We start from the raw sequence: 24,614 nt of genomic DNA, 5'->3' as shown, positions 1-24,614 counted from the left end.
GATTCTCCCCCTCTGGCCTCACGAGACCCCACCTGGAGTACTGCACCCAGGTCTGGGGTCCTCAGCACAGGAATGACATGGACCTGTTAGAGCAGAACCGGAGGAGGCCACAGAGATGATCCAAGGGCTGGAGCACCTCTGCTATGGAGGTAGGCTGAGAGAGTTGGGACTGTTCAGCCTGAAGCAGAGAAGGCTTTGGGGAGACCTTGGAGCAGCCTAAAGGAGGCTTACAGAAAAAGAGAGAGAAAGCTTTTATGCAGGCAGAGAGTGGTAGGACAAGGGGGTGTGGTTTTAAACTAAAAGAGGAGAGGTTTAGGTTAGATGCTAGAAAGAAATTCTTTACTCAGAGGGTGGTGAGGCACTGACACAGACTACCCAGAGAAACTGTGGATGCTCCATCCCTGAAAGCATTCAAGGCCAGGTTGGATGGGGCTTGGAGCAATCTGATCTAGTCAGTGGCATACCTGCCCTTGGCAGGGGTTGGAACTTTGAGGTCCCTTCTAGTCCAAACCATTCTGTGATTCTGTGTGCAAACTCAGAGTGTGCAGTCCCACAGGGAAGCAATCCAAGCAGGGGAATGCCAGCCTCAGAGTCTCTCTGCCCAGATATTAAGGCACACTTTGATGACACACAGTACCCTCCCAGACAAGCCAGCTGGACTCCATACATGCAGAGCACTTGCTAGTTAGACTAGCCCCAGGCATCCCCAAGTGCCTGGGGCCTTGGCTCAGCAACAGCCCAGCTCTGGCATCAATCACTGCCAGAGCCCACAGGACAGAGTCCTGCTTCTGCACACACCCAGGACACCCATCTCAGGGTGAGCAGTTTTGGGCTCCTTTAACTTTGTGCTGGGGGGGGACACAGGTGCCCCCAGGCCTTGTGAAGAGGCCTCTCCAGAGACTTCTCCTTGAAGTCATGAACACAGCCAGCAAGGGTAGGAGTAGGGCTTGGATGGAAACCAGGGCTCCTACCCCAATCAGGCACCCTCCCAGTAGGCAGGTTTTCTCTATGGCATCCACACCCCAAGGTGTTTCCCCTCTGCAGTGGACTCCACTCTTGGGTGCTGGGTCCCAGCATCCCGGTGCTCTGAGCATTTGGCAGCTGCACTGGTTGGCAGGACATGACCATACTGGAGAGAGGATCCCTACCCCCCCAGGAGCCTGGAATAGAGACCTGTAGGACACAGAGCCAGGCAGAGGCACACCTCTGTGGATGTGGGCCCAGTCAAGAGAGCTTAAGTGCTTTAAGAGAAGCTGCTTGTCTGTCTTCGTGGAGTTTAGGCACTGCCAGCCTTTGCTGAGAACAAAATGCTCTTGGCTTGGAAATCCAGCTCTGCTTTCAGACCTGCTGCTTCAAAACTCACCACTGTCTCACCACTCAAAGAAAAGATCAGCTTTCTCTGAAGAGCAGCCTAAAACTGACCTGTCTCTCTCCGGATCCCACGTATTTAATGGCACAAGACAGTCATCTGTTTACCTTCCCTGCTGGCAGTGATGTTGCATGCTATTTAGTCCCCACAGCACATGTTTACTCTCTGAGACAGCACGCTCAGCTCCGAGCTAGACGTGCCAGCAGGCACCCACACCCTTCCTGCCCCAGCCCCTGTCCCACGGACATGGGAGACACGGAGCACAGGGTCACACACTACTGCAAATGCCATCCTCAGTCACAGCTGCCAGGGCCTGCTCCCCTCTCCAGGTCTGCTTGACAGAACAAGGGCTGTGATAACAGACACCCCCCTCCATGGCTCCACACCACCAGGAGCCCCCCCAGCTTCTGTCCCTGCTCTGTGCCCAGCTCACACCTCAGCAACCAGCACTCACCAAGAGAAGAAGGTATGTCCCTTGGAGGTGCCACTAAGCACCAGACAAGGGTTGGGACACACTTCTGAGCTGGAGACCCATCCCTTCTCTTTCCAAAACCAACCTAAATCCAGCTATGCCCTTCTAGGAGGGAGGGCTGACTGCTCTAACCAGGGGAGTGGGGACCACCCCTCTGACCACTGGCTGCAGTCCCTGCCCCACAGTTTGCAGAGCCAGGGCTGGCACCCAGGTCCTACCTGGAGTGACAGTCAGGGACTCTGATCCAGGAGCTCTGAGCCCCAGAACTGCTATTCCCCCTGGGTGCATGTTCTGCCAAGCCCCCATCCAGGCCCCCCCCCCCAGTCCCTCACAAACCCCAGACTTACAGCCAGCACTTGCAGAGCCTGTGCCCAGCAGATCCCAGCTGATCCTGCAAACCATTCTCCCATGGCAGTCTCTCCAGAGAGAAGGAAAGCTCTCACCTGCCTGCACTTAGCTACTCCAGACCAAGCAGGCAGAGGAGCAGCTGGGTTAGCTCAGCACTCCCTGGGGCAGAGCCATAGCCCCAAGGTGCAGCTCCAGCTGCAGCCAGTGCCTTATAGAGCCACGTGGGCGGTCCCTGGCACCAGCTCTCATGGTGCCTGTCACAGCTGGGCTGTGTTGCCCACTGAACTCTAGCAGTCCCACTGTGGGTCCGCCAGGTGCTTCTCATACTACCCTTAATCCGTCTGGTATTTCCAACAGGGGAATGGCAGCCTGCTCAGAGCAGAGTGGCAGTGTCCTCTGGTACCAGAGAGACCTGTTTTGTCCCACTCCAGCCTTGCCCAGCTTGTAGCAAAGGGGAAAGATCTCAGTCCTCCATCTCTGTCTCAACAGAGCAGCTCCACAAGGCTCCAGGCTGTTCAAGTCACTCTGCCACAGACAAACAGCAGTTTGGAGTCAGGGTCTTCTCCCCAGGGGAGTCCGGAGCCAACTCTGCTGTCTGCAGACCCAGAGCACAGGAGGTGATGGGAAGGCTCCTCAGATGCCACTGAGAAGGGCTGGTTTGACAGGGATAGGAGCAGTCTTCCATGGAACATCCATAGCTGGCAATTAGAGGAGTGCACCCCAGGGAATGCCTACAGCAAGGATGCCAAGCAGGAACACAGAGCAGATGGTACACAGGGCACAGTGGGTTCCCGGAGGAGGTGGTGTGATGTGGTTGGCAGCTCCTACACTACGGAACCTTCATTCCCAGTATGGGCTGGAAGGAGAGGACCCTGCACCGGGAAGGAGCACATGACGTGGTGCCAGCTGGGGTGGGCACCTCCCCTCCACGGCACCAGGGCTGGAGAGCACAGGCAGGAAACGGTGTGATTCAGTGCCATCAGCAGTAATAACAGTGTGTCTCCTGAAGGACATGAGCAGCTTCCCCTTCAGACAGGCAGGGCGGAGGTCTCCTGCCTCCTGTCATCCTCTCACTTGCCTTTCCTCCATCACCGCTGCCACTGTGATGATCCCTCCTTACAGAAGGATCTCTGCTCCCAAATTGAGTCAGGGTAAAGTAACGACAGAGCAGCCATGGGGGGACCGGGAGGCTTAGACCCCTCTAGGATTCATACAGAACTGTTAGATGGGGGCCATGAGCCTCCAGAGGCTTCCTTCCTACCACAGATCCATACACGTAAAAGTGTGTGTTCTCTGCTGCTTTTTTCTTCTTTATAGAATCACAGGACGTTAAAGGGGTTGGTTGGAATGGACCTTACAGATCCCCTAGTGCCAAACCCTGTGCCATGGGCAGGGACACCTCCCACTAGACCAGGTGGCTCAAAGCTTTATCCAACCTGGCTTTGAACAGTGGCAGGGCTGGGGCATCCACAACCTCCCCAGGCAACCTGTGCCAGTGTCTTCCCACCCTCTCAGTAAAAAAAAAAAAAAAAAAAAAAAAAAAAAAAAAAGCTTTGGTTTTGGGATCATATTTTGCAGCCCCTGCCTGGTGGGCCAGATGAAGGTGTCTGAGGAAGAGCACAAGCCGTGGGTCCAGCAGGCAGCTGCCTGCACATCGTAGACCGCGCTGCACACCAAAGGAGAGCAGAAACCACCACATATTTAATGCTGCTTTCCCTTAAGATCGCCGTTTAATGGGGTGGCGGGGCTTTCGCACCCCACGCCTCGCCCAGGGCCTGCCCGAGGGGCGCGGCCGCCATCTTGGCGGGCGGGCCGGGGCGAGGTCGCGGCGCGGGGCGACACCTGCTGGGCAGTGCGGGCGCTCCCGCCGCTCCCGGTGCCGAGCTCCGTGAGGGAGCAGCGCCGGGCTCCAGCCCCGCCGAGCCCTCACCTCCTCCGACCCCCGCTACACCCCTGCCCCTCGATGCCCACCGGCCTGGGGGCGCTTTGGTTGCCCTTGGTTAAGCGACACCCCCCATGCGGAGCTGGGTTTCACAGAATCACAGAATAGACCAGGTTGGAAAAGACCTCCGAGATCATCAAGTCCAACCCCTAATCCAACCCTGCCGTGGTTACCAGACCATGGCACTGATGCCACATCCAGTCTCATACACCTCCAGGGACGGTGACTCCACTCCCTCCCTGGGCAGCCCCTTCCACTGTCTGAGTACTCTCTCTGTAAACATTTTTTCCTAATATCCAACCTAGACCTCCCCTGGCACAGCTTAACACCGAGCCCTCTTGTCCTACTGCTGATTCCTGGGAGAAGAGACCGACGCCCACCTGGCTCCCCCCTCCTGTCAGGGAGTTGCAGAGAGTGTGGAGGTCTCCCCTGAGCCTCCTCCTCTCCAGGCTGAGCCTCCCCAGCTCCCTCAGCCTCTCCTCACAGCACTTGTGCTCCAGTCCCTTCCCCAGCCTCGCTGCCCTTCTCTGGACCTGCTCCAGCCCCTCCATGTCCTTCCTGAGCTGAGGGCCCAGAGCTGGACTCAGCACTCCAGGGGTGGCCTCGCCAGTGCTGAGCCCAGGGGCAGAATCCCTTCCCTGGTCCTGCTGCCACACTGTTCCCGATCCAGGCCAGGATCCATTGGCCCTCTTGGCCACCTGGGCACACTGCTGGCTCATACTCAGCTTCCTGTCAATCCCAACTCCCAGGTCCCTTTCTGTCAGGTTTGTAGACAAATCCGAGCACACCAAGGTATCTGCCTGACTTTTTACCCTCTTGGTTGTGCTCCTTCACTCTGTAATTTCCTGTTTGCTTCTAAAGTTATTTTTACTAAGTGTGGGGGGGAAAATAAAAATCAAGCGTTTATAACAGTGCTGTCTGTTCTCTAGCAGGATAAAGAGAAGATCGGAGTGAGCCTGGCAGGGGTCACGGATTAACTCCCTGGCAGCAGCCTGTCCCACTGCTCGCTCCACAGCTCTTCCGTCCCGGCATGCGTGGGTCGTGCTCCTTCACTGCCTTCTCCTCCCTGCCAGCCGCACACCATGACATGGGAAAACATAATACTTATTGACCTTCATAGTTGGGTTTTGTTTGGTTGGTTTTTTTCATTGTCCTGGGGTACCTTTCTGAAGCTTTTGTCAGCTTTTCCGTAAGTAGAAGAGGGTAGGGATGTCTACTGTAAGTATGTGTATCTACATGCACATATGTGGTAGACAAGAGGATATCCTGGCTCTGGAAGATGGGGCTTTCCAAGAGAGCAGGCAGGATCCAAGCGTCCAGGAGAAATCTGGAGGGGGTGACCCTTGCACAAGTGATGCTCACGTGGTCCCAGCACCATGAGGAGGGCTCTCGGGGCACCTCTGAGCCCACAGTTCATCCAGCTCCCTGTAAGAGTCTCAAAGCCCCAAAACTGCCGGGGAGCCACACACAGCGAGGCCCCGGGTGTGTTCACAGCCAGAAGCTGACTTCCCCCCAGCCAGCCAAGGAGCCAAAGCAAAGCTTTAACTGGCTCTCCAACAGCGTGGGCTTAGCTGGGCTCCAAGAGGCAAAGCTTGTGAGCCAGCAGGGATTGCCCCGCATGGCTGCAAGAGAGGAGAGCACAGATACAGCAGAGCTGCTGCAGAGTCTGGGCTGTGCTGGTACCCCACGGCCTTTCCAAGCCCTTCTTCATGGACTTCCCACAAGCTTAGGGTGACCTGTGGTCTGATGTAGACCGGACCAACTGGGCTGGTGGCCACCTCCCCAGAGTGCCCTCAGCACCCTCCCTCCCTCTCCAACTAACCCACCGTAGGTTTCATTTACCTTCAGGACGGCCTGGCTGTGTGGCCACAGATGGCAGGAAAAGATGAGGTGAGAGGAGCCCAGGTGGCTTCTTCAGGGATCTTTGCCTTCCTGGTGGCTGTGAGGAACAGCTCTGGCTGGCTGCAGGGGTGATCACAACTCTTGAATCTGCAGTGCTCGTAAAATCAAAGCCCCCACCACGTTGCCATCCATCCTGGCTGTTCTGCTGGAGTCCCCGGGAGCAGCTGCTTGGTCACACAGTCCTCCAGGGATTCCCCCAGTTTACTCTTCCACGGGAAATCAGGGAAGTCTGAACCACGAAGGGAGGGAGGTGTGGATCACCCCACCCAGCTCCTGCTGACCCGAAGACCTCACTGATCTCGTCTGTCCTCAGCTAGTCCACAGTGCAGCCTGTTCCCCAGCACAGCCAGGGTGTGGGGGAAGCCTCCTGGCCAGCCCTGCAGCCCGGCGGGTGGCACAGCCGCTGGAGAGGGTCCCCAGCGGTGCGGGGAGCCCGGGGACACTCAGTGCCGGCACACGTCGAGCAGAGCCGGGGGAGCCGAGGGGCTGGCTCCGCACACGCCCGAGGGGTGCAGCGCGGAGCACAAAGGCTCTCCCATCCTGGCCGCGCTGCCCTGGAACGCAGCATGGGAACCACTGCCCAGCGCAAATCTGTTCCTCATTATCCTCCCCGGCTGCCAACTGATCCCAGCTCCGTCACCAGCCGCTCGCTGCACAGCCCCGGCCAGCTCGCATCCCGTCAGGAGGGCAACTTCTGCACGGCTTCGCCAGCCCGTGCAGCGGGGCAGACCCGCGCCAGGGCTGGCATCCCCCCTCCAGAGGTAGTACTGGAATGGAAACGAATTGTTCGCTCCACCAACAGGCAGAGAAGGGTTCCACTGAAAGCAGGGACGGCTGCTTCACGTGCAAGGAGCAGGAAGGCAAATGCAGGAGAATTCAGAAGAGGTATTAGTCTGATCATGTCCAGTGAGATGGATGCCTGCATACATGGACAGGAGCAGGAAGGACCAAGGAACAGACTGATGTGTCTGCAAAATATGTATACCAAATATATATATATATACACATACATTTATATGTATGTAAGTCAGAGGAAAGCAGCTTTAGGAAGACAAGGCAGAGGGGAGCTACCTACAAGGGGACACACAGAAACCCAGCTCTTCTCAGACACACACATGGAAGAACAAGAGGCAATAGGAAGATCCTGCCCTAGGGGAAATGTTTGCTGGGCATAAGGAGAAATTCATTCTGTGCAAGACCTGTGCAGCCATGGTGTGGCTCTGGGACACGGACAGTTGACACCTTCAATGGGAACGTTCCAAATCCAGTGGGACAGTGCTCTGAGCTACCTGCTCTAGCTTTATCATCAGCCCTGCATGGAGCTGGGGTTGGACTGGAGCCCTCCCAAGCCCCTTCCAGCCTAAAATTTATGTGATGCTCCAACTTGCATTGTGCAACAGCAAGGTGGTGATTTTAAGACTCACTTGGAAAGCACTCAGCACCAATCCATTGCCCACAGCTCTTCCATCCAACTGATGCCAGAGCTGCCTTACGTCCCCTGCTGACTTCACAAGTTTTGGTACCACAGAGAAAGTGGAGGAGCTGAGTATTGGAGAAAGTAAATCCCTGTGGAAAAAATGTGCAGGTTTAATGGCAGGCTTTAAATAGAAGCCTGCGTGCAAAATGACGGGTCTGTGATAGTCAGCTCTGGGATGGGGTTTACTTACAGTAACAGTCAGAAGATTGGATGTTCTGGGTTACAGTGACAAGCAGCTCCTCTGGTTGTGCCTTACTCTGTCCCGGAGAAGCAGAGGTTTGGGCACATGTGTTCGTGGTTTGGCCCGTTCCTTGTGTTTTTCCACTGAAGCACTTTAGTATTTTTAGGCTGAGACTGCTCTGTGCTGTGCTAGAAGGATCAGAGCAGTCCTGTGCAGGCAGGACGCTGCAAAGTGAAATACAGAGCGTGGAGTACAAGAATAAAACCTGACAAAACCCTGTGGGGAAGGGTGTAGTAGGAGCCACCACCCCTGCTCACAACAGGAGGTGGGGTCGAGGGTGGGAAGAAGGGGGTCCAAGCTGCTGCCTGGTGCCCTGTAAAGCCTGCACACACATTGGCTTCTAGGCTCAGATATCCGTGGGAGACAGCTCAGATATCCATATCCATCAGCATTTCCCAAAGCTGAGGTGTCTACTTTCCCTCCTCTGAGGAACCCAAAGGCTGCAGACCCACCACTTCCAGGAAACAACCTGGTGCACTGCCAAAGTAATCGTGTCTGCAGGAGATGCTGGCACTGAGGCCCAGCACACAGAGCACAGCTCAGCCAGCACTGCCGTCGGTGGGATGCAAGGCAGGTGGGGAATGTCAGGAGGAGCAAGAGCTTCCACAGGGGCCAGCACAAAGCTCCCAGGGCTAGGAGCTGTATTCGACCCTGCTAAAAAGGACCTGGGGGTGATGGTAGATACCAGGTTCAATACAAGCCAAACATTCACCTTGTGAATCAAGTAAACCACACTTACTCTCCTTCAGGTAAAGCGGAACCAGGACATCAAGGGAAGAGCAAAACCAGCACACTCCGATGCAGGGAGGCTCCTGTGATCCAGAATACCCTGAAACAGACCCCTTTGAAGCACATTTTTGGCAAGGAGAGAGGTGGCAGGGCCATGGGAAGAGGTGGGCTCCCAGCACCCTGCTGCTGTGCCGCAGCCACGGCTCGGGGCACAAGGGCTGGCTGCTCCCTCTGCACGGCCTGATGATGGCTGCAGGCAAGCACCTCTCTGGAAAGAATTTCACATTTTCCACAAACATTACGGAAACCAGGAAATCCATTTAGGCACATCAGGGCTGGGGGGGTGGGGCTGGGGCCTCAAGTGGAAAAGAATGGAAAGGCACGGGAGACACAGTGGAGGAGACTAGAACCAGGATGGGCAGAGGTTCCCAGACAGCAGAGAGACCAGACTGCAATGTCTGCTCCAACTCGTTTATTGAACATTACAAAATACTCTGCATATATTTTCACATTATAACAATATTCTTGCAAATAAGATATTAAGTCTTGAGTCATTTGTGGTGCCCGTGGCTACAGAAAACACTGACCCAGCTAGAGATTTAGTATGGCCCAATATCAGAAATCAAAACCAGAATAAGTCATACCTGAAATGCAAAACTATATAAAAACCTTTTAAAAACCTTATGCTCATCTGGTGGGACTGCCAAAGGGTTTCTGCCGAGCCCTGTCAGCAGTGGCAGGGGTCCCACCAGCTCACTTGCCCCACATTGGGCTCACCCACCCAATGCATCCGAGTGTCCCCTTGGTACCTGCTCTCTCAGCACACCACAGAGCTGGAACAGGCAGCTTTTACCCACTTTGGGGCATTAATAGTCCAAGTCTCCACTTTTCCCTAAGAGGAGCATCCCCAACCCTCCTGCACTGCCAGTGCCCAGCCATTGTGCTCTTTTGTGTGCTGAGCAGTTCTTGGGGAGCAGTTCTTGATCCTTGGGGTCACACCAGGAATAATGCACTGCGTGGACCATTGCCACCAGGTCCCACCACCCTCTCAGGAGGGAGCAGGGGTGGCTGGGAGGCAGGTGGTGGGGACAGACTTTTGAAGGTGCACTCAGTTCACACCCATCACCCCTGTTCCTTATATACATTCATACCTGCTGCTGCCTCCACTCCTTGCACCATGGCCAGCCCTCCCAGATGATGGGCCCCAGGCAACTGGAGGGACTGGGACGTGGGCAGGATGAATGCCAAGGATGCTGTGCAGGGCAGCTGCCTCCTATCAAAGCCAGAAAGCTGAACACCACAGGTGTTGGGAACACATCCAGACAACAGGCGTGAGGCTGGCACAGCAGGTTGGCTGCCAGAGGAGTCCCTGTGCGTACAGGTTCACTAGTCCAGCTCCTGGTGGAGCCAAACCCCAGGAGCGCTGCTCCCAGTCCTGAGAAGGTCGTGGCCTTGCCTCTGTGGTGCCTCCACAACTGGAGGAACACAGAGTTGCCGTGGCAAGGAGCCCACCTCTGGGTGCCTGGCTGAGCTCCACGCACGCTGTGGGGAACCAGCACTGTGGCCACCTCGAAGTCAAAGGCTCAGTCACTGGGTGTGGATGGGCTCTCATGCACCGGCCACCACTCCCAGTCCTGTCCCCAGAGGTGTCCTACTCACAGCCAGGCTGAAGATCAGCTCATACTCCTACACCTGTGAGCAGCCACAGCCCATTAGCCAGCACCTCCACACCTCAGGCCAGCACAGCCACGACAGGATCGAGCCTGGTTGGGATCCCAGCCCTGGGAGGAACATCTCTATCCTCCTGGCTGCTGAGATGTGTAGGGACCAGAGAGGAAGAATAAGGTTTGGGGTCTGTGCCTCCCTGAGCGGACAGGGCTGGTACCTGCTGTCGCAGCACAAAGCCAAGTTATCGACCAGGTTTGCATCAGCAGGTGCATGAGCAAAACCTGCCCTGGAGTGCAGCTCCAGGAGTACTGGCTTCTCCTGCCACTCCTGGAGTTTATGGAGACACACACAAGCTTTACAACGCAAGACAGCGGAGCAGTCAGCAGGTCACAGCCTGTCTGCAGCCCCCAGCCCCTTCCCCATCCACAGGGTGCCTCAGAGGTGGCTCGCTCTGTGGAACATCAGCCGCCTGGGCTCCACGGTGGGTGGCATCCTGCCCTGCTCCTCTGTGGCCATCAAAGGCTGCAGCTCCTGCTGCTCAGGGCCGTCTGGGCTGCTGTCACTCTGCGACCGGCCACTCCTGGAGATGTGGCTGGGGAACTGGAAGCAGGAGCTCTGCTCTGGTGTCACGTGGCTTGCAGACTGGGGTCTGCCCTCCTCCAGCACAGGGCAGACGAATCTCCTGTGCTGAGGTCCGCTCTCAGTGCCTGGCGGGGAAGCGATGCTCTCCAGGGAGGAGATGCTTTGGTTCCAAGCCTTCTGCATATCCACTGGCACGATTTTGGTGGTCTCCGAGGAGACGTAAACAGCCAGATCAGCCTGGTCTCCTTTCCATGGCAGCTCCTTCTCTGCCAAGGTGGGCGATGGTGGGATGATGCAGGGGCTGGGGCAGACATCCAGGCTGCCTGTGGATGCAGAAAGAGGGACAGTGAGAAGGAGCTTGCACAGTTCTCAGTCTCTCCTTGGACCCTGCAAACATTGCAGAGCCACCCACTACCAAATGGCCATAGAATCTTAGAATATCCTGAGTTGGGAGGGGGAGTCCAACTCCTGGCCTTTTGCAGGACAACTCCAAGAATCACACCCTGTGCTGGCCCAGGGATGCAGGAAACACGAGGGAGGCTCTGCCATGCCTCCAGAGGACAGTGATTCTCCCATTCATGCTCTGCTGATTTTGGTTTTGCCTAGGCCAAGGCAAATTTGCTGCACAGGTGGAGGAAGGACAAGCTATCCAATGGCAGCTGCCCTGGGGTGGGGCCTCGGTGCCTACCAGGAGTTGTCTTTCCCTGCAAGACCTCGTCGGTGGCTCGAGCGATAAACACGATCCCTTCATCATCCTCTCTCTCCGTCTCCGAGCTATCGCTCTCCTCCTCCTCTGAGCTGACCATCACCAGGACAGGAGCTGCAGCCAGACAGAGGGAGTTGTTTTGGAGGATGGGGCACCCTGTGGGGGAAGGCCTGCATCCATGGGAGAAGGATTTGGTGCCAGTGCAACCCTGGGCGCTGTCATGCCACCGAGCTGGCAGTGGGCAGGCACAGCGGGTGCTCCCATCCCATCTCTCCAGGTCCCCCTGCCAGCCTCACCTGCCACTGGCCTCACCTGCCTCCTGCCAGGGGATGTTTCTCTGTGTCTTCCCATTGGGCGTCTCTTTGGTCAGAGAGATGTTCTTCTGTGAGGGAAGAGGGACTGGCTGGGATCGGCCCTGTGCAAACCCCAACAGGTGCCCCTGCAATCCAGGGTGGCCCTGGCCATGCAGATTCCCACCCTGGCTACATGGCAGTCAGTGGTTCCTAGTCTTTATGTTTGCATCCCCATGGCCCTACAACAAACTGCTCAGCTGCAATGGCTTCAAAAGCCTCCAAACGAGAGAAGACACCCAAGGCTCAATTTAAGGTGCAGTGTCACACTTCTGAGACTGGATCTGCACCAACATTCCGGATGCTTTATGCTGAGTGCTCTTGGAAAAAAAAACTGGCTTCTCCAGGGCTTAAGACCACTTTGCTCAGGGAAGAGCCACCCCACAGCAGTGCTGGTGTGGTGAGGACACAGGGACACGTGACACCTGCATGATCACACGCAGAACTGAGATGAGATGAGATGAGCTGCTTTCACTGCTGGCTGTGGAGCTGCCAGTGCCCTACAGCACCTCACCTACACCCCAAAGGACCTCTCTGACTGCACCCTGGGGGAAACCAAATCTCAGAGCTAGGAAAAGAGCAGGAATTTGGGGAGCGCTTGCCTTTTTCCTGCCCTTTTCCTTCAGCCTGGCCTTGCTCTTGGAGGAGCAGACATTGTGCTTTGTGGACTTGAAGGTCTCCAGACGCCTCTTCATGTTCTGCCGGAAGATTTCTTTATCTTGGCGCTCTTGTTTATCTGGAGAGATGAAGTGACGGCTGTAGCTGGCCTTGTACTGGCCGAGGGAGAGGCAAAGAGACACAGGGTGAGCAGCTGGCTCCGCAGAGCATCCTCCATCCCTGCTCCTCCTGCGGGCGCTGCTCCCCGCGGGCTCAGCCCGGCCCGGCAGTGCTCACCCGCCGGCGGGGCTTGTAGAGGCTCCCTCGCAGCACGTGGTGCATGGCAGCGTCCTCCTTGTCCCGGCGGCTCCGCACCGTGTCGATCACCTGCAGGTCCAGGCACGCGCCGCTCCCGCTCTCCCTCCTGCGGGCACATGGAAGTGGAGGGACTGGACTCGATGCCCGCACTGTGCCAGCCCCCTGCCAGCCCCGGCACAACCCACCCCCAGGGAAGAGGGTGGCTGTGAGGTCCAGCGAGGTCCGCCTGGGGGCTCGGAGGGATGCCCGTACTCACAGGAGGTTTGTGACCGACGACTCCGACATGGACGTGCGGCTGGGCATGGAGGGCAGCGCCAGCTTGGCAGCCGAGAGCACGTGGCCACCCTAGGAGGGGGAGGGCAAGGCTGGCATTGGGGCAGCAAGGACCCAGCTGGGCTGGGGGTTCCCCACTGCCTGGCCAGAGGGTTCACATATGACCATACGTGGGGGGGACCTCTCCTGTCAGGGCCATCCTGCCACCTGGCCCCCACCACGTGCCCTTACCTGATCAGCAAAGCTGATGGCATCACGGATGTTCAGCTTGTAGTAAACATCCCAGATCTCGTCCCGCAGCCTGTAGGCAGATTTCCGCATCAGGAGCTGGCTCAGGTACTTCTTGTCGAACTGTTCCCACCTGTCACGAGATGAAGACACAGGCGCTTCAGCTCCCACCGCGCAGCATGGCCAGAGACACCTGCCTGTGCAAGGATGAGTGTCCAAATCGTGGCAAAGGGAGGCTGGGCACACGGGACCTGGCTGAGCACAGGGACACACTGCCAGGGAAGGCAGGAGGGGAGGGGACAGGCTGACCCTTCATCCCTGCCCAAGGGCAAGCCAGAGACCAGCAGGTCTGTGGGAGGCAGTGGGAGTGGGACTGGGGCCGGTGTGGCAGCCCTGCTGGAGCACTTCCCCTCCAGGAAACAGGCTTTTTGCATCCTTTTCCTGTCGCCATGCTGCAGATAAACACTGCCCGGGCAGGAACAGGGCTGTTCCCTCCTCAGTGCCCAGCACAGCTCCATCCATGAGGAGGCACAGGGCCATTGCCACCCCCACAGACACCCCACGGCCCCCCAGCAGCTTCAGCCTTGACAATCAATCCCAGCTCCACACCATTCCCAACAGCACCTCCCTGACCTCTCTCTGGGATGCCTTTGGGACTTGGATCTGCTGCACAACAGCAGCCAGATGGTACCTATCCAGACTGATGGACAGACATACAGCCTTCCTGGTCCTGCTGCCCTGCCTACAGCAGGGGTGTCCTCCTGTGGGGACCCTGTGATATCCCCGTGGCGCACGTGTCCTTCACCCAGTGATGGCTGGCATTGGATCCTGGCTAAGACACTCACTTGTCCCGCCAGTAGTGGTAGCCGTGGTGCCCCACGATGTCCTCCACTGCTGCCAGGATGTGGTCAAAGGCCTTGAGTGAAGGGAGGAGGGTGAGAGTGGTGGCAAGGCTGGGGGTGCCCCGGGGATGCCGAGGCCATGCATGGCCCTCACCCAGCCCTGCCGGCGTGGGGAGCTGGGCAGCCTCTGGCACTTGCACCTACGTGCTCGTGCAGCTCCTCATTCAGCGTGGGCTTGTGGTGGTCACTGCGCTTCACCTTCAGCCACGTCACCAGGGGCTTGATGGTGAGGCCCTAGAATGGCAGGAGAAGGCAAGGGAAAGACTGGGAGGGCGAGAGGGTGCATGGCTGGGGCACGGGGAGCAGAAGCAGCATGAAGTGACCGGGGACAGTGGCTGTACCAGCCACGTGTGCCCCTACCAGCCCGACCCCCTGTGCCATGTCATAAGCTCCCAGCCCCCTTCCCCTCCTCCCTGTGACTCCCCTTGCTGCAGGAACCCCAGAGCCAAAGCCCATCAGCAGATTTGTAAAGAGAACAGCTTGGCCAGGCACACACCATCACTGCCCTTGGAGCCAGTCCCAGAACAAGAGGCCAGTGGGGAAAAAACATGGGCCATGCCTCCACCATCACAACAGTTGCCACAGTGGTCCTGCGCACCTGGTGATGGATGGGGTGCCAGAAGGCACCGAGGACCAAAGGTCACTTGAAAAGAGATGCTTTCCCCAAGCACATGTCCCCAGGCCAGCTCTGGGGCAAAAAAGCAGCACTGGAGGAGGGCACAGTGCCCATCCTCACCTGCACAATGACAGTGAAGAACACCACCACGATGGTTGTTGCCACAAAGTAGTCCTTGGCTTTCACCTTCTCCCTGTCCAGCAGGATGACCAGGGCGAAGGCCACAGCCCCACGAAGGCCACCATAGGACATGACCACCTGGTCGATCCTGTCCAGGGGGATGAGGCGGAAGCGGTTGAGCACGTGGGTCTGGAGGACAACACCTAGGGAAGAAGGAGAGCCTGGGATGCTGCAAGAACCCTGCCTGCACAAAATCCCAGCCAGGAGCCGTGGCTGGCCTTGTGCCCCAACCTTTTTTGGGGAGTACCCCTTTTTGGGGGTAAGGTGCCACCGGCCAGACACACAGCAGGGCAGACTGACCCACGGCTCTGAAGAGCAGGATAAAGAACAGGGTGCCCAGCACCAGTGCTGTGTCCCATGCCCACTTGGAGGTGTCCACAGCTGAGATGCCCAGAAACATGAAGATGATGGTCTCTGAACTGCTGGCCAGTGTCTTCATAGTGTATTTGACCGTGGTGCGGGATTTCTGGGAGATATTGGCTTCCACGTACTTCTTGCAGCAGATCCCACAGAAGGTGACTCTGCAGAGGGGCAGAAGGAGCTGGCATGGCCCTACGGCAGGATGAGGAGCGGGTCTGCTCGCTGCCTCTTGCTGCTCAGCACTGCAGCCCCAACCCCCTGGATCCCCTTGGGGGGCACCCCAGTACTCACGCCAGGATGGAGGAGAGCGAGACCATCTCGGCGGCGAGGTACGCGACGTAGGCCAGGAGGAAGACGAAGAGCGGCTCGATGATGCGCACGCGCTTGGTGAACCGCGTGATCAGGGCCAGGAGGAAGGCGAAGAGCAGCCCCACGGCCGTGCCCCCCAGGCTCACCAGGAAAAAGGAGGCTGTTGGGAGGAGAAGACTCATCTGCACCATAGGCAAGCGGGCCCGGCTCCTGTGGCCCACGGCCACACCACACCCGGCTGGCCTGTGTTCCCACCCGGGTCCCCACCAAGTATCTCATGGAGCATGGAATTTTGGATTTTGGGATCATCCCAAAGCACCCCCTGGAGCACTTCTGTTATGGAGACAGGCTGACAGAGTTGGATTGTTCAGCCTGGAGAAGAGAAGGCTCCAGGGAGATCTTAGAGTCTCTTCCAATATCTAAAGGGGCCACAGGAGAACCGGAGGACTTTTGACAAGGGCATGGAGTGACAGGACAAGGGGGAATGGCTTCAAACTGACAGAGGGCAGGATTAGATTGGATATCAGGAAGAAACTTTTCCCTGTGAGTGTAGGGAGGCCCTGGCACAGGTTTCCCAGAGAAGCTGTGGCTGCCCCATCCCTGGAAGTGTCCAAGGCCAGGTTGGACAGGGCTTGGGCAACCTGGGCTGGTGGGAGGTGTCCCTGCCCATGTCAGGGAGGTTGGAATGAAATGATCTTTAAGGTCCCTTCCAACCGAAACCATTCTGTGATTCTCTGCTGGTGACCATCATGTGTCCACTGGGATGGAGATGACAGACCTGGGTGCTCAGTGCCCACCCCACAGGACAGCAGCACCCATGCTTGCCCCTCTCCACTTCCACAATGGAGGAAGAGGCAGAGGGGCTGGTGTGGCAAATACTCACCTACCCCCTTCACGTAGTCTGTGGCGTGGATGTGCGCTGGGCCCAGCTCCACAAAAGAGTTGAAGACCTTGTACAGCACCTGCAAGCAAGGCAAATCCTTTGAGGAATGCAGGATATCCTGCCTTGAGAAGGGCAGGATGGACCCTGCGGAAGAGGCATCTCCTGCCCCAAACCTGCCAGTTGACACAGCTCATCTCAGCAGGCAAAGTCCCCCAGGGCCAGGAGAGAGGAAAGACCAAGAGAGCATGGCAGGGGTCTGCCCAGAGCTTGGGGATGTCACCTGCACCCTCTGACCTGGGAGAGTCCAGTACCCTGCATGGCACTGGGCTCCACATCGGGGTCCCCCAAACTGCAACTCACCACGGTGACAGCATCATTCAGGAGAGACTCGCCAAACACGATGATGAAGAGGGTCTCATTCACATGGACCTCTTCAAAGACAGCCAGCACTGCCACAGGGTCCACAGCTGAGATGAGGCTGCCGAAGAGCAGGAAATCCATCAGCCCAGCTTCGACACCCGGATCTGACAGGACAGAAGGACCCAGGTGAGGCAAACCATCTGCCCCTGAGCCCCTCTCACCAGGCCAAAATGAGCCTGTCCCTCAGCTGATCCCAGCTGCAGCATCTCAACTGGGAGTGCAGTGGGATGAACCCAGTGAGAGTATTCCCAGACCTCTGGGGTGCCCCCTGTAAAGTGGGGCTCAGCACATCCTTGCTGCAACAGGAGAGGAGCATGAGGGATGTCCCCCTTGGCACCCAGATGCATCTCTGCCCCTCTGGCAGGTACCACCAGAAGAGGGGTCCAGGCATCAAGCAGTTCCTCAGGTCTCAAGAGAGCTCAAAACACAGCCCAGGCCAGCCAGGGCCAGTGGCTCCAGCCAAGGACAGGGAGCACGGCGGCGAGCCAGCTACGCCAGCCAAGGTCAGCGACAAAAATAGCAAAGACATGAATCAGCCCAGTGCCAAGCAGGGCCCATTTGTCCTGCGAGCTTGACTGTCCTGACAGAGCACCATTCCCAGGATGCCAGGGCCCCGTTTGTGCTATGATTCCTAGGAATCCACAGCAGGGACAGGCTATGAAATCGGGGTGCTTTGCACCTCCAACCTGTTTTCTGTGGGTGTGGTCCAAGCTGGGCAGCCCTGCACACCCACCCATGAGCCCGGCCCGGTGCAGCCCCCAGAGCGCTGTGCCGGTGGCAAAGGAGTTCCAGAGCGTGCCCACCACCGCGTAGGTGAGGATGGCACCGATGTTGTCGAAGAACAGCCGGCTGGGCATGAAGTAGCCCGAGTCTAGGACGATGGGGGGCAGAAGGAAGAGGAAGAACATGTTGGGCTCCAGCTGGTACTCGGCTTTCTTGGCCACGGCCAACACGATGCCCCCCAGGACCAGCCCCAGCAGGATGAGGAGGCAGCTCTCCGGGACAATGGATGTCACCTTCCTCGACAGGTGGAAAACTAGAAAGAAAAGAAGAATGAGAGCATCAGCCAAACAGGCACATGGACAGAGCATCCCAAATCCAGAGGCTCCACGGAAGGGTTGGGTGATGCATGATGGATGAGGGAAGGACAAGGGAGCACCTAAGGAAAGGCTGCTTCCTGGCCATGTGTGCACAGAAGACCTTCCAGCTGCCTCCCAGGTCAGGATTGCAGGTCCCTGATGCTTTGGGATCTCCCTCTCCTCCTCAGCCACTGCCTAATAAGCCAGGCAGCCAGGCACTTTGCTTTTCCTGGCCGCTGGTATCTGCACTTACAGGATTAAAGCAGCCAGTGAGCACGTTCACAGTGTCACGAGCGCTGCTGGCTGCTGCTCGAGTGAAGAAATCCTGGTTCACCGGGACATGTTACCCCACTTGGAGACGAGGATGCTCAGCCCTGGTGACGGGGTGACCTTGTTTGCATCCGTCTCAGCAAGCAGCCAGAGCAGCCAGCAAACCACTGCAGCACAAGCCATGCCAGAGCACAACCTCCCTCAGCACCAGCTAACCTACCTGCATGCAAAAGCACGGGCACTCGGGAGCTGCAGCTTTAGAGATGCTTGGAATAATCATTTTATTCCGTGCGAGGTTGGGACCAAATCTTAAGCTACTGTGGAACAGGATGTATCCTGTGAAGCAAGCAGAGGATGCCCTGATATCCATCCATCCATCAGCAATATGGCAGTGAGCCTGCAGCTCAGGCACAAGCCAGCAGGATGCCAGCACAGGGGACTTGCTCCTCCAGGCACCCTTATCCCCAAGGCCAGGGTGTTCTGTGAAATCCTAAATCAGTCCAGCTTCCAGGCGGGCAATCCCCAGCCCTCTGGATTTCTCCTCCCTAGCACAGGGTGCTGTGTTTTTGCTGCCCCAAAAAGAGCACTGCTTGGGGAAAGGCTGTCGAGGGTCACAGCAGGTTTGCCCCCACACTGTTGAGTTCTGCCATCACTTGTGACATCCAGCCCAGCTCTGCAGCATGACTTGGCCATCAGAAGAAGAAATCTTCTCCTGGGGAGTGGGTTCCTCCAGGCACTTCCAGAGCTACCCCTGTCCTTGCACACTCAGCAGGTACAAGGGACGTCGGGGCAGGCTCTGAGCCACCACTTGGCTGCAAGCCCAGCCCTGCTGCCAACCCAAAACCCAGTCTCTAAAGCCCTTTAGCGGGATTAAAGGTGCCCATTCCTTGTGCCAAGTCATCCCTCCAGAGGAAAAGCTGTGTTGTGGTCATGCATCAACCCCAGGTCACTTGGCTGCTTCCTTCTTTTGGAAACCCCATGCACAGACCATAAGGTCTGCCTAGCCCAGGGTCCTGTCTCCAGTGACATAGACTTGGAGAGGAGCCCAGGAACAAGCAGTGCTTCATCAGTAGGTTTCCATGTTTCTCTATGCCCTTGTCATTCTCCTCTGAACCTGTCCCAGTGCTGCTCTATCCTTTCTGAGACAGGTCCCAGTGTCCCTGAGATGTTGACACCCCAGGAGCTGAGATCACAGCCTCCTGATGTTCTCCCTTTCTCCTTTCCTAACACCTCTTGGGTGGTTTGCTTTCCTTCACCACGGCTGAGCTCTGAATTAGAGGAGACAATTTAATGTCAAAGATCTGGTTCCCAACTAGAGACAACACCTTTGAGCCCACCACTCAATGTGCAGGCTAAGGGCCGCTTCTCCTCTCACTGAGGACCCCAAGAAGTTGCTCCTTGGCACAGTAAGCCCTATCCATGCCATCCTGGCAAGCCCTGGCACTGCTCCCCTGCCTTAACACACTGGAAACACTGCTGCAGTCAGCAAGGGCAGAGCAAGTGAGGGATGGTGTGACCTGCAGCTCCATCACCAACCACCTCCAGAGCAAAGAGCCTCTGCCATAACTCTGCCACTGAGCATCCCAGCCACAGAGCCTGGGACATCCCCCCTCAGCTCCAGCCACCTCCACTCACCGCCACAGGCTGCAACACAGCCCCCAAGGCCGTGGTGATACGGACACTGCAGCCCTCCAAGCAGACCCACAGCCTGGAGAAGGGCTGGCTGAGCTTCATCCAAGCCAAATTCCTGCTAAATGACCACACAAGCTGCTGCAGAGCCCCGTTCACCCCACACAAGCTGCCTTTGCCGGTGGATGAATGGTGCTCGCTCAGCGCCTGCAGCAGGCTCTGAAACCGCTTCCCGCCCACGGGAACAAAGCTCTGAAGTTTTCAAGAAGGGAACGAGGCGTCCAGCCCCTTTCTGCATGCTCAGGAACATTGCCAAGATCCCTGTTCCCTGCTTCAGCAACCCATCTGCATTCCCCATGCTGTGGGGGTATGTCCTGGCTGGCTGCAGAGACCCGCAGGGATGCTGTGGGGACAGGGGCCCTGGCTGTCATCCATCATGGAAGTGTTCAAGGCCAGGATGGACAGGGTTTTGAGCAAACAGGTCTAGTGGAAGGTGTCCCTGCCCGTGGTAGGGGGTTGGAACGAGATGAACTTTAAGGTCCCTTCCAACCCAAACCATTCTTAGTTCTATGATTACTCCCTGCAAGCCAAAAACTTGGGCAAAGAAAGGAGCAGCATCACTGGGAAAGACCCTGCTTGTCCAAAATCCCCTGGCTGATGAGGAAAGCTGCCAACCTCCCAAGCAAACGGCAGCACACGAGCTCCCCTGAGTCGTAGGGAGCTGCCAGTGGGGACGGGCAGAACGAGCTCTAATTTTACACACACTAGTCAAGGATTTCAGCATTAAAGGTTCCCACAGCAACAGTAACTTAGCCACATGTGAATTAACTTCAGAGCTATAATCCATACTCAGGCATCCATAATACAGGATTTGCCATTGAGAGGACTTGGGGCCAAAACCTGCTCTGCTCCTCCGGAGCTTGGGAAATGGCAAAACACCTAAACCAAGACAGGAGCAGCTGGGGACGGAGGTGATGGTGCGAGGAGAGAGGGTTGCAACCATGAGGATGCTGCTGAGTGGAAAAATATCTTGTCTGCTGGTGAACCCCTGCCCGTGGGAGAGCCATGGGTAAGGAGCACATCTGGGGCAATGCTCCTCACTTCTCTCTTCCCCACATCCTGTGCTCTGACCAAGGACTGAAAAGGCAGTAAGGCCCAGATGATGCCTCACTGTGCAGGAAGGCAACACCCAAGCCAGTTTTTCCCCGCCCCGGCTGTTTGCTGGCTCGGGGCACCCCAGCATCGTGACTGCCTCTGAGAACAGAGCCCACAGTGTCATTTCCCCATCACCCAGGCATGGGGCCACTTCCTCCCCTGCAATCACAGGGCTGTGAGCTGGCAGCCCAGCACCACAACCACAGCGGTTCCTCTGCGCCAGCCTATGCCCAGTGTCTGCGGCCACCACAGCTGGCACTGCCCTCTCCGCTCCCCAAAATCCTCCACCCTTGGTTCATCTCCTCTGTGGGCTCCTGTGCACCCTGGGGACCACACATGCCACCTCAGGGGACACCCATGCCCAGGCTCTGAGTATCCATCAGACCCATCGGATACGTTAAGCCAGACATCCCAAAGCTACCAATCATCAGGGTTGTGTCTCCCAGATGGAGAGGGAGAGTGACCATCAGCTTTCCTCAGGCCTGGAAGAGTGTGGCAGGTCTCGGGGCTTGGGAATGATCCCAGCTCAGGCCCTCTTGCACTCATTAGGGCAAAGTCCAGGGTGATTAGAGGAGCACATCAAGGGAAACCTGCACAGGGAGCAGCTCCAGGGAGACGTTCGAGAGAAGAAAATAAGAGCCAGGGAAGGGAATTGTCTCTCTGATCTTCTGCAGGTAGGAGGGACGCACTCAGCAGCTGGAGGTGGCACAGCTACAGCAGAGGGCTGTATTTTTAAGCTTACAACGCCCTTTAATTCATTCCTCGCGATGCTTCAGGACTCCCTTGCGAGAAGGCAAGGAAGGAGAGGACTGTGAGATCCACGATGATGCTTGGGACAGGCAGAGGCCAGCTGGTGGCCAGAGCTGTAGCTGTCCCCTGTCTACCGAGTGCTGCTGCAAGTCTCTGGCTGCTCGAAGACTCCCCTGCCTAACTCTGAACCCACCAGTTCCAAACTAAGAGGGTGCTCGCACCCCCACCACGGGGGCTGTGCCCTCGGCAGGGTCCCCGAGGAGGAAACCTGCCTCAAGGTCACAATCTCGTCCCCTGGGCTCAGCACTGCAGGCAGGGGCACTGCGGGGGAACAGCCCCTGGGGACCCTGTTTGGCACCCACGCGCGGGCGTCCCCTCCCCAGCGCCCCGGGTGCTGGTGGGGGAGCCCAGCCCTGCGCAGCTCACACACATCCTCCTTGCGCCTTCCCACACAGCCTCTGGCGGCGGAGCCTCCCCGGCTGCGTGGTCCTGTGCTGGGGAGCACGAGAGCCCGAGGCCACGCCGATCCCCAGTGACCCGCTGGAGGGGACTGCAGGCACGGACCCGTCCGCAGCCTGCTGGGGACACGTTCTGCCTGACACTGGCAGCACCAAGCCCTTACTGGAGCTGGGGCGGGGGGGGGGGAGGATCAATGGCTTCCAGACCTGCCAATGGCATGTGCCGTTCCAGCCTTTGGGAACGCGGGACATCCTTTGGGGCATCTCTTCCCTCCTCTGCGCCGACCCGCCCATCCATTGCAGGGAAAACAGCCTCTGGCCCCCACCTCGTCCTTCGGGTGGTACCTTCTCCCCGTCCCCGCGCATCACCCCGCGCAGGGCACGGAGGATGCGGCGCGGCGTGGGGCGGTCCCCGACCCCCGCGACCCCGCTGGGGGTGGTGACCAGCCGGCTTTGTCCCCATGACCCGTTACCCGGTGTGCCGTGACACGTCTCGTCCCGGATGCCTCCGGACCCGCCGGCGATGCCGCATATCCTCCCGCTTTCCCTGGGGGCTGAGCACGGGGGACCGGAGCGCGGAGAGACACGGGGACACTCACCGATCTTGGCCAGGCTGGCCACCAGGATCCAGGCGGCCACCAGGCAGGGCGCCTGCACCTCCTGCCACTGCCACCGCAGCAGCTCAGCTCCCGCCGGGGCGGCGGGGCCGGGGGAGGCCGCCGGGGGCTGCATGGCCCCGCCGCTCCCGCCGCTCCCCGCCGCTCCGCTCCGCCGCGGTCCCGGTCCCGGCCCCCGCCCGCGTCATGCGCACGTGGGGCCGCGCCGGGACGGCCCCCGCGCCACGGGCCCCGCCCCGACCGGGACCGGCCCGCCCCGCACCCCCGGTACTGTCCCGGGGCCTCCGTACTGCCCCGGACCCCCCCGGTCCTGCCCAGGCACCCCATCCCCCGGTACTGCCCCAGAGCTCAGCACCTCCCCCAGACCCCAACACCACCCCGCTCACCCCTTGTACCCCCGTCCATCCCAGCTCACCTGCACCCTCCTGGAGCCCCCCACCCCGCGCTAGTCCCCTTGGCCCATGCCAGCCCCCTGCCCCTGTCTCAGTCCTCCCTGCAACTGCCCCAGTGCCACCTGCATTATCCTGGTGCCCCCACACTGCCTCCTACCCCATGCCAATCCCCGGGCACCTGCCCAGTGCCCTTTGCATCACCTTGGTCTCCTGTGCCCTCCTCCAGTGTCCTTGCTCTGTCTGAATCCTCCCACGCTCGCTCACTGCACCCACCAAATTCCCACTCTCCCCACACACCTGATCCCACTCCCAATCAGCTCCTTCCCAGCTGAGACCACCCACCCCTGCCCCAGACACTGCCTGAGCACCAGCCTGGGAGCACCCAGGGGGGCACTCAAGATTCCCTCTTAGGAGTGGTAGGGCATGGGCACCTCTGGATGCTGAGTGCCCGGCTGAGCCCCCTGCCTGGGGGGAAACGAGCTGCAGGACACCTTCCTGGCAGCCTTGATGCCAGCACCTCTTCCCATCTGTCTGCTCAGGCACAAACGTGCTGCAAACGTTTGCCAACGGCTGGGGCATGGGGGCTGGAGCCTGGAGCAAGGGGAAAGCTCCCTGCCCACCACTCCATCACATCTGACCATCGTCACCGCTCTGTAAAAAAGAAAGTAAGATGGTTTTTGCACAAGCTTTGCCTTGTGGGATTGTGCAACTTGAGATCATTTTCCTTTGTGCTGTCTCTTGTTACCTGGGAGAAGAGCCCAACCCCCACCTTGCCACCTCCGTGAAACCTCCTTTCAGGGATTCCAGGCAGTCGTAGACTAATGCCGACTCCAAGAGCAATGACACCTTCTCATGTCCCCAGTCCCATCCCTGGTGCATCCATGTTTCCCTCCTGGGTCTCCCCAGGGGCCCTGGCTCTCTCCTTTGCATCCTCATTTCCAAGCCTGCCATAGCCTTGGCAATTAACACAACACCGTTAGCATTGATACTCGTTAGCACCCTCGTTAGCATCAACACTGTCCGTGGAGGCCCCGAGCTGCCCTGCTTCCAGGGCGGCACCACGGCACCCATGACTCCGGGCTGCTCATCCCGTGCCAGTTCCTCCCTGCCCCGGGATGGGGAGGTGCAGCCCAGGCACCCACCCGTGCTCCAGTTCACCCGGGGCAAGCAGCCCTACCTGGCCCTCCGGGGCAGCCCCGAGCTCCCAGAGCCTGGAGCATCCCGGGGGCTGAAGCATCCCTCAGCATGGAGCATCCCTGGTGCCGGAGCATCCCGGCGGAGCCCCGCAGACGCTGGAGCAACCCGAGGCCTGGAGCATCCCGTCGGGATGCCCGCGGGAGGGCGCGCCGAGCGCCGCTGGTGCTCCCGGGACGGGGCGGGCCCGAGGGGCCG

General features: G+C 58.3%; 2 protein-coding genes across 10 annotated transcripts in view; both read right to left on the bottom strand.

Annotated features, from left to right (window-relative positions):
• The window catches only part of PLEKHG4 (pleckstrin homology and RhoGEF domain containing G4), a 91,303-nt gene extending 87,772 nt beyond the window's left edge, over nucleotides 1-3,531 (bottom strand). For 2 of the 4 annotated variants that reach the window (XM_039380845.1, XM_039380842.1), the window contains exon 1: nucleotides 2,189-2,677. In XM_039380845.1, coding sequence (XP_039236779.1) covers nucleotides 2,189-2,251 — 63 coding nt within the window. In that variant the 5' untranslated portion in view covers nucleotides 2,252-2,677. Of the gene's footprint in view, nucleotides 1-2,188 lie in introns of all 4 variants that reach the window. The other 2 variants (XM_039380843.1, XM_039380844.1) reach the window with 2 other exon arrangements.
• Nucleotides 3,532-8,935: 5,404 nt separating this feature from the next.
• On the bottom strand, nucleotides 8,936-24,542 carry SLC9A5 (solute carrier family 9 member A5). Of its 6 annotated transcripts, XM_039380854.1 has the most exons (17): nucleotides 24,400-24,485; nucleotides 23,654-23,873; nucleotides 17,606-17,908; nucleotides 16,813-16,976; nucleotides 16,453-16,531; nucleotides 15,552-15,729; nucleotides 15,201-15,421; nucleotides 14,841-15,043; nucleotides 14,249-14,338; nucleotides 14,048-14,118; nucleotides 13,206-13,335; nucleotides 12,958-13,046; nucleotides 12,681-12,807; nucleotides 12,389-12,559; nucleotides 11,749-11,818; nucleotides 11,419-11,550; nucleotides 8,936-11,053 (listed from the first exon to the last, which is right to left on the bottom strand). In XM_039380854.1, exons 2-17 carry the CDS (start codon nucleotides 23,799-23,801, stop codon nucleotides 10,584-10,586), a joined length of 2,646 nt encoding a protein of 881 aa, XP_039236788.1. In that variant the 5' UTR covers nucleotides 23,802-23,873; nucleotides 24,400-24,485; the 3' UTR covers nucleotides 8,936-10,583. The 6 variants fall into 6 exon arrangements, with proteins under 6 accessions (XP_039236788.1, XP_039236790.1, XP_039236789.1 ...); XM_039380856.1 differs by lacking the exon at nucleotides 23,654-23,873 and having other exon boundaries at nucleotides 24,400-24,542; XM_039380855.1 differs by lacking the exon at nucleotides 24,400-24,485 and having other exon boundaries at nucleotides 23,654-24,197.
• Between the last annotated feature and the right edge of the window lie 72 nt (nucleotides 24,543-24,614).

This window comes from Pipra filicauda, unplaced genomic scaffold, assembly GCF_003945595.2.
Source record: "Pipra filicauda isolate LSUMZ 115617 unplaced genomic scaffold, ASM394559v2 scaffold205_size1947385_pilon, whole genome shotgun sequence".
In the NCBI taxonomy this organism is placed as follows: domain Eukaryota; kingdom Metazoa; phylum Chordata; class Aves; order Passeriformes; family Pipridae; genus Pipra; species Pipra filicauda.
Note: the sequence above shows the minus strand (reverse complement) of the source record. Positions and strands in the feature narration are given on the sequence as shown.

What these genes read in the sequence shown, in the direction of transcription:
- SLC9A5 (XM_039380853.1), bottom strand. Translation starts at nt 22,676, where the DNA reads ATGGGGACAAAGCCGGCTGGTCACCACCCCCAGCGGGGTCGCGGGGGT. An exon ending in ATGAGGAGCTGCACGAGCAC is followed by an intron (nt 14,119 to 14,248) that starts GTAGGTGCAAGT and finishes CCTTCACTCAAG; the next exon opens with GCCTTTGACCACATCCTGGC. An exon ending in TCGTCGGTCACAAACCTCCT is followed by an intron (nt 12,808 to 12,957) that starts GTGAGTACGGGC and finishes ATGTGCCCGCAG; the next exon opens with GAGGGAGAGCGGGAGCGGCG.